An 8,919-nucleotide genomic window follows, 5' to 3' on the forward strand; every position below is an offset into this window, starting at 1 on the left:
AGTAATTGTAATATTTCGGGCAAATACTCTCAACTCTGGTCGCCCGGCTCTCATTTTCGTATCAGCACCGAAACATACACCAATCTCACACTTTCAAGGCAGTGCGATACAAGCAATGTGGAGATGTCTCAATTAAGATCCCTTCCGTTATGTGGCGATGTTTGGTATTAAAATATTACGAAACCAGAAGACGGGGCAGACTTCTGTCAAATTCATCTTCAAGTACCAATTGATATGAATTACCTCTCTCCGGGGTGGATTGTTAATCAGAATTTACTACAGCAGGGTTTTGAGGTAACATGGCGGGTCGACCAGTACAGAAAGCAATGCTGTGATGCTTGTTCGGAAAGTGGCGGGCATTGTGGTTATAACATTTCAGCACAATTTCTTTGCTATTGTCCCGATGGTGAAACATATACAGACTTATGCCCCCCCCTGCATGGTACATCTCCTCTCTGCCTTTTAGCAATTTGATTACAAAGTTCTATTTCTGAATTCTATCAATATTATATTAATTACAAAGTTCAATTTTCAAATTCTATACACGGTATAAATGCTTCCTTCATTTGGATATATGTGTATGGGTTTCCCGTTTTGTCAACTATGTATTCTCTTACCAAAAACTGTGGATCCTTGTAGGTCCTCCACATGATCCTGATGACGGCCACACAGATGATCGAAAGCCGTCTGCCAGTAAAGAAGGTAAATATATTTTCTTCCAAATTAGTATCTCCCATTTAACGTCAAATGAATTAAATGCTCCATTACCAGTACCTGTATCCTTGAATCTAGCACTGTATACGTGTTTCCCTATGTGTCAAGTATTCAAAAACAGTCGATTGTTTCTGTTACTCATATTAATAATTGTTATGCTACGTTGCAGGTCGGAAAAACAGGTCCGCCATTGTAATAGGTAAATCTGATTTCCTCCTAGTATTCGATTTCTTCTCCGATTTAACGTCAATCTGAATTCCTGTCTTGTTTCTATTAATATATTCTTCGCGGTTTGAAGATGTTCATATTGATATCAATCTCTTCATTCCACCACAGGTCTCTCCTTGGGAGGAGTTGCGCTGATAGCAACAACGATACTGTTAACGTTTTATCATAAGAAAATAAAACAATCTCCTCCTCCTCCTCTTAGCTGCATTTCAAAGGTGGAGACATTCCTAGAGGAATACGCTCATCAAATGCCAATTCGATATTCACAATCTGAACTCAAGAAGATCACAAACAACTTTGCAGAAAAATTGGGAGAAGGAGGCTTTGGTGTGGTGTTTAAAGGAAAACTTGGGAACGTCGTTCTAGTGGCTGTTAAGCTTCTTGATTGCCATAGGCCCGGCGATAGTACCCAATTCATGAAAGAAGTGGCCACCATTGGCCGGGTCCATCACGTCAATTTGGTTCGTCTGTTGGGGTATTGCTTTGAAAGCTTTACAAGCGCACTGGTATATGAATTCATGGCTAATGGATCCTTGGACAAGTTTATATTTATGGGAAAGGATGAGGGACAAATCTTGAGGTGGGAACAATTGTATTCAATAGTGTTGAAAATATAATTTCAACTGTGCAACAGTTGAGCCATGCGGTAGCATGAGGCCAATAAACCGTGCGTATCACCAAGGATCGGGAGAAAAATCGATTCAAAAATAAATTTGCAGGCTTAAAGATCCGCTTTAACCTCAACCGTCAGATCTAACTGATCAACGGTCTAGATCATATCGGCGTATCGGCAAGTCGGCATATCGGCGGGTTGGAGCATCGGAGGCAGGCAGCGGCAGTGATATGAAATATCGCCGATGAGCGATCGCCGATATCGCATCGGAGAAGTCGAAGTGAAGGACTTATAAAGAAGCTTTTGTGTTTGCGATGAGCGATCGCCGATATCGCTATCGGCACATCGCTATTGGCAATGTCATAGGGTCGGGGTCTTTAACATGAGTAAAGTTGCGACACGATGGAGCGGACCCGACAACATTATAAATAGTTTTTAATAAATTTTCAAGTCCGCGCTCAGGGAATTTTCAATGTATTTTATGTATTTTCGAAATATAGGGAAAAGAAAAGGATCGGCCCATAGTGCGAGCGGCATATCGAAATCGGGGAAACCATGGGTTCACAACCTTTTTATATATGAGCGCTATGCGATGAAGCATGGACCCGATGGCTTCCCAAAACTAAAGTGTATAATGTTTGAAATCCACCCAAAGGCAATTTTTTGTGTTTTGCAGTGTTTATGTATGTTTTCAAATATATGGAGAAACAGAGAATTGGCACGGACGCAGTTAAAGTGAGCATGGAACAGTACGACATAGCAGGCAGAAGCTTTCAATTTTCAGCATGGGCGAGAAGGAGGCAGGTTGCGTTCAAGCTCCTGCACATTGAATTTTCAACTACCAGAGTAAAAGCTCAACTCAGTCAAGGACGTGAAGGACAGCCTTGAGCAGTTCATAGTATGGGACTCCATCATTATTCATTAACACCATTCAGATTTTGTATGTAATAGTAGTTGTCTATTTAGTGGATAGAGTGTGTGTGTAAGGGCGTAGAAGCGCAACAGTGCAAGTGATGTATGTTTTACAATACGCAGCAGTGTAGAATGTAATCTGAACTGAATGAATAGAGTAGTACTGTGTTTTTCTTTTGGTGAATCCCTCTGAGCAGAAGAGGAAGAATTTTGTATTAGGCTTTTCATTTTTAATGAATACAGATCCTAGTTTATGCGTGTTATACTCTGTTCTCAGAAACAATCTTTTAAACTTCCGTTGTGTTAAAGATCCTGTGTGTGAAGAACAGAGCATTGTTCTCTGTTCTGTGATTTTATATTGTGTTTTTGGGATTTTGACAGAAAAATCCCCAACATTGGTATCAGAGCTAGTTCAGGCTCTTTGAAGGATTCAAAGAAGCTGAAGGAGGGATTCTTACTGCAGTAGCTTCTCCAGTAGAGCGAAGTCTCAAGCAAAAGAAACCAAGGTATTTTCTAGTGATTTTTAATACATAGTCAAGTATTGTAAGAATGGCTAGCACCAGCACCAGCAATAGCATGGGTATGCAGCTCCCACTATTCGATGGCAAAAACTATGATTATCGGGCAATAACAATGAAAGCCTTGTTTTCTTCCCAAGACTTATGGGAAATAGTTGAAGATGGTTTTGAACAACCAGCAGATGAAAATGAGTTTAATGCTTTAACTCAGGGAGAGAAGGATCTGTTAAAGAGTCACAAGAAGAAGGACTCAAAAGCCCTCTTCTTCTTATATCAAGCAGTACATGGAAGCGTGTTTCCAAGGTTAGCAGCAGCTAAGACATCCAAAGAAGCATGGAAAACTCTCAAGACAACCTATCAAGGGATGGAGAAAGTGAAGACAGCAAAACTACAGTTGCTGAGGAAAGATTTTGAGAACCTGTGCATGAAGGAGTCAGACAATATTGACTCATTCTTCACTCAAGTAATTGGCCTGGTCACACAAATAAGATCTCATGGTGAGATACTTGAAGAAAGGAGGATTGTGGAGAAACTATTGAGGTGCCTACCCTCAAGGTTCCATGTGATTGTCACCACCATAGAAGAGACAAAGGATCTCGCAAACTTTTCAGTTGATGAGCTTCATGCATCACTGATCACACATGAGCAGAGGTTGAGCAGAAATGAAAACTCATCTCTAGAGCAAGCCTTCAAGACCCAGATGTCCTTTGGAAGAGGAAGAGGTCAAGGCAGAGGAAACAAGAGAGGAAGAGGCAGAAGCCAAAACAGAGGAGGAAGAAACAGTCCAGCGAATACTCAAGGAAGAGGCAACAATCCAAATCAGAACCAAGGCCAAGGCAACAGCCAACAAGGAGGACAACATCATGCTCAAGGACAAAGGTATGAAAAATCCAATGTCCAATGTTATTACTGTAAAAAATATGGGCATTATGCCAGTGAATGTAGGAAGAAGCAGCATGATGTGAATAATAGATCTAATGCAAATATTACTAGAGAAAATGTCAGCCAAGATAATGTGTTGTTAGCGTGTAATATGGCTGAAACAAATAGTGAAGATATATGGTTTCTAGACTCCGGTTGCAGCAACCATATGACAGGAAACATAGCTTTGTTTTCTACTTTAGATCAAAGTGTGAAGTCACAAGTCACACTTGGGACTGATAGCAAAATTTCTGTTATGGGTAAAGGTGAAGTTCAAATATTTACAAAACAAGGTGAGAAGAAAACCATAGCAGATGTCTACTATGTCCCTGGAATGAGATGTAACCTCTTGAGTATTGGACAACTTGTTCAAAAGGGTTACAATGTTTTCTTTGAGAATGATGTATGCACCATCATGGATATAGCACCCAGCAAAAGATATATTGCTGAAGTAAAAATGACAAGGAACAGGATGTTCCCTCTCAGGATCAGGGCAGATTTGAAAAACAAAAATGTAATTGCAGCAGTTACCCAAGAGGCTTTCCAAAGCGTGCCAAAGGATGAAAATTGGTTGTGGCACTTGAGATTTGGTCATCTCAATTTTGGAGGTCTAAACTTGTTGAGCAGAAAAGGAATGGTAAGAGGACTACCATTGATAGAGAAACCGGATAGCCTTTGTGAAGGTTGCATTTTGGGAAAACAACATAGAGAAAGTTTTCCATCAGGTAAAAGCATAAGGGCAAAGGCACCCTTAGAGATCATCCACTCAGATTTATGTGGACCGATGCAAAATCAATCTTTAGCAGGCAGCCAATATTTTCTAACATTTATTGATGATTTTACAAGAAAAACTTGGGTTTATTTCTTGAAGAATAAAAGTGAAGTGTTTGAGAAATTCCAAAATTTCAAAGCATTTGTGGAAAACCAAAGCGGGCTGCACATTAAAGTTTTGAGAACTGATAGAGGAGGTGAGTATATCTCCAAGGAACTCCTAAGATTTTGTAGAGAAAATGGAATTCATAAACAGTTTACAGCTAGGTACACCCCACAACAAAATGGAGTTGCTGAAAGGAAGAACAGAACCATCATGGATATGGCGAGGAGCATGCTGAAGGCAAAGCATTTGCCAAATGATTATTGGGCTGAAGCTGTAAATTGTGTTGTATATATCTTAAATAGGTGTCCTACAAAAGCTGTGATGAACAAAGTGCCTGAAGAAGCATGGAGTGGGAGAAAGCAAGGAGTCACCCACATGAGAGTTTTTGGATGTGTGGCCTATGCACACATTCCGGATCAGCTAAGGAAGAAGTTGAACAGCAAAGGGGAGAAATGTATCTTCATTGGATACAGTGAGGAATCCAAGGCTTATAGGTTGTATATCCCATCCACCAAGAAATTCTTTGTGAGCAGAGATGTTCAGTTTATTGAGGAGGAAGCTTGGGATGGAAGCATAGCGAAAACAGTGAATGTTAAAAATTGTTTGTCTCATGATGAAGATGATGAGGAGGTGGCTGAAATACATCCCCAAATAGCAGCGCCAACACAAGAACAACAAGGAACACCCTTGAGGATAAATGAGAGTGCTTCTCCAAGCACACCACAAGGAAGAAATTCAAGTGCATCTTCAAGCACTTGCACACCAAGTGAGAGAGGTAAGAAGTTTAGGAACTTAAGTGACATTTATAATGAAGGAATGAATTCCTTATTTGCCTTGTATTGTCATGTTGAAGACCCTATTCATTTCGAAGATGCTATTAAAAATAAGAAATGGATAGAAGCTATGGATAAGGAGATTAATGCCATAGAAAGAAACAAGACATGGGATTTGGTTGAGCTACCAAAAGGTAAAGAAGTCATTGGAGTCAAATGGGTTTACAAGACCAAGAGCAATGCTGAAGGTAAGATTGAAAGACACAAGGCAAGGTTGGTTGTCAAGGGATACAAGCAGCAATCACTCCCACAGTAATGGGATTAAAACTCAGCAGAGAGGACAGCAACAAGGATTTTGATCCTAGTTTGTACAAGAGTATTGTTGGCAGCCTTATGTATTTAACAGCTACTAGGCCTGACATTATGTATGCTGTTAGTTTAATTTCCAGATTCATGGAGAGGCCAAAGGAGGCACATTGGCAGGCAGCAAAAAGAATTTTGAGGTATGTCAGAGGCACCAAAATGTTTGGCATATTATATAGTGTCTCAGAAAGTTCAGATTTAATTGGATACACTGATAGCGATTGGGCTGGAAGTGTGGATGATCGGAAAAGCACATCTGGTTATCTTTTTCACATGGGTTCAGGAGCCACCTCATGGGCTTCCAAGAAACAGCCAATTGTGGCATTGTCTACAGTAGAGGCAGAGTACGTGACAGCTACAGCAGCAGCATGTCAAGCAGTGTGGATGAGAAGAATGTTGAGGAGCTTAGGGCAAGAGCAGGGAAAAGCAACAGTGATCTATTGTGACAATAGCTCTGCTATTGCTCTGTCCAAGAATTCTGTGTTTCACAAACGAACGAAACACATTGATACAAGGTTTCATTATATCAGAGAATTGGTAAGCAATGGAGAAATTAATTTGCAACATTGCAGGACTCAGGAACAGGTAGCAGATATTTTAACAAAACCTTTGGATCAGAAAAGCTTCGAATTTTTGAGGAAGTGTTTGGGTATGATTGAATGCCCAACAGTTGAAATTAAAGGGGAGTGTTGAAAATATAATTTCAATTGTGCAACAGTTGAGCCATGCGGCAGCATGAGGCCAATAAATCGTGCGTATCACCAAGGATCGGGAGAAAAATCGATTCAAAAATAAATTTGCAGGCTTAAAGATCCGCTTTAACCTCAGCCGTCAGATCTAACTGATCAACGGTCTAGATCATATTGGCGTATCGACAAATCGGCATATCGGCGGGTTGGAGCATCGGAGGCAGGCAGCGGCAGCGATATGAAATATCGCCGACGAGCGATCGCCGATATCGCATCGGCGAAGTCGAAGTGAAGGACTTATAAAGAAGCTTTTGTGTTTGCGATGAGCGATCGCCGATATCGCTATCGGCACATCGCTATCGGCAATGTCATAGGGTCGGGGTCTTTAACATGAGTAAAGTTGCGACGCGATGGAGCGGACCCGACAACATTATAAATAGTTTTTAATAAATTTTCAAGTCCGCGCTCAGGGCATTTTCAATGTATTTTATGTATTTTCGAAATATAGGGAAAAGCAAAGGATCGGCCCATAGTGCGAGCGGCATATCGAAATCGGGGAAACCATGGGTTCACAACCTTTTTATATATGAGCGCTATGCGATGAAGCACGGACCCGATGGCTTCCCAAAACCAAATTGTATAATGTTTGAAATCCACCCAAAGGCAATTTTTTGTGTTTTGCAGCGTTTATGTATGTTTTCAAATATATGGAGAAACAGAGAATTGGCGCGGAGGCAGTTAAAGTGAGCATGGAACAGTACAGCATAGCAGGCAGAAGCTTTCAATTTTCAGCATGGGCGAGAAGGAGGCAGGTTGCGTTCAAGCTCCTGCACATTGAATTTTCAACTACCAGAGTAAAAGCTCAACTCAGTCAAGGACGTGAAGGACAGCCTCGAGCAGTTCACAGTATGGGACTCCATCATTATTCATTAATACCATTCAGATTTTGTATGTAATAGTAGTTGTCTGTTTAGTGGATAGAGTGTGTGTGTAAGGGTGTAGAAGCGCAGCAGCGCAAGTGATGTATGTTTTACAATACGCAGCAGCGTAGAATGTAATCTGAACTGAATGAATAGAGTAGTACTGTGTTTTCTTTTGGTGAATCCCTCTGAGCAGAAGAGGAAGAATTTTGTATCAGGCTTTTCATTTTTAATGAATACAGATCCTAGTTTATGCGTGTTATACTCTGTTCTCAGAAACAATCTTTTAAACTTCCGCTGTGTTAAAGATCCTGTGTGTGAAGAACAGAGCATTGTTCTCTGTTCTGTGATTTTATATTGTGTTTTTGGGATTTTGACAGAAAAATCCCCAACAAATAGCTTTGGGTGTAGCTTGTGGAATTGCGTATTTACACCAAGATTGCGAGAAGCGCATCATACACTTCGACATCAAACCTCACAACATATTGCTGGATGCAGAGTTCACACTAAAAGTTTCTGATTTCGGTCTCGCAAAACTTTGTGGGAAGGAAGACGACCACATTTCACTGATGGCCATAAGAGGGACGCCGAGATATGTTGCCCCAGAGGTATGTGATAGACATATAGGCCCTGTTACTGACAAATCAGATGTGTATAGTTTCGGCATGCTACTGCTTGAGATTGTTGGGGGTAGAAAGAATCTGGATGTGCATGTGAGTCGTTCCAGTCGCTTGTACTTTCCTGAGTGGGCTTTCAAGATGCTTGAGAGTGAGGAGTTGGGGATGAGACTGGGAGGAGGAAGAGAGGGGGAAATTCAAAGGGAAGATGAAGAGAGGGCGATGACATTGACTAAAGTTGGATTGTGGTGCATTCAATTCAACTCTAGAGATCGTCCATGTATGAGCAGAGTTGTACAAATGTTAGAAGGAAATGGAGGTTATGTGAGCAATCCTCCGTTGCCTTTCAATTCTTCTGCTGCACTTGGTAAACCTCTACCATCTTCCACGGAAAGATCTTCTTCAATGTAGCAGAGTTAAATATGACCATTTCACCCGTGAAAGGATTGTATTCATGGACTTGTATGCATGATGATCTCCCTCCAATTTTATTGTGTGATGCTGTTTGATAACTCAACGAAATGAATATAGACCTTGTGGCATTTAGGTTGTATGGTTAAAGTATTTTAACATTATTCATTCTTTGAATTAATGTTTTTTTAATTTATGGTAACAAAATGAGTAATTTATTATTATAATATTTATGTTACTAAATATATTTATTGTATTTTCCAGATTAAAAAAATCTTTAAAATTAATGAAATTATAATTGTTTTTTTAAATTCTGGAGGTCTATATTTTATTATGAATTTTTTTAATTGGTAAATAGTTCTT

General features: G+C 40.3%; 1 protein-coding gene across 1 annotated transcript; it reads left to right on the plus strand.

The window, feature by feature from the left end:
- The first annotated feature begins 234 nt into the window (after positions 1 to 234).
- LOC149174502 (rust resistance kinase Lr10-like) lies at positions 235 to 8,556 on the plus strand. Its single transcript, XM_089420870.1, has 5 exons — positions 235 to 406; positions 640 to 702; positions 884 to 913; positions 1,051 to 1,448; positions 7,909 to 8,556. The coding sequence occupies exons 1-5, from the start codon at positions 235 to 237 to the stop codon at positions 8,554 to 8,556; spliced, it is 1,311 nt and encodes a 436-aa protein (XP_089276996.1).
- The last annotated feature ends 363 nt before the right edge of the window (positions 8,557 to 8,919 follow it).

Source organism: Pinus tabuliformis, chromosome 4_1, assembly GCF_031772625.1.
Source record: "Pinus tabuliformis cultivar Carrire ecotype Pingquan chromosome 4_1, CPIR1, whole genome shotgun sequence".
Lineage (NCBI taxonomy): Eukaryota > Viridiplantae > Streptophyta > Pinopsida > Pinales > Pinaceae > Pinus > Pinus tabuliformis.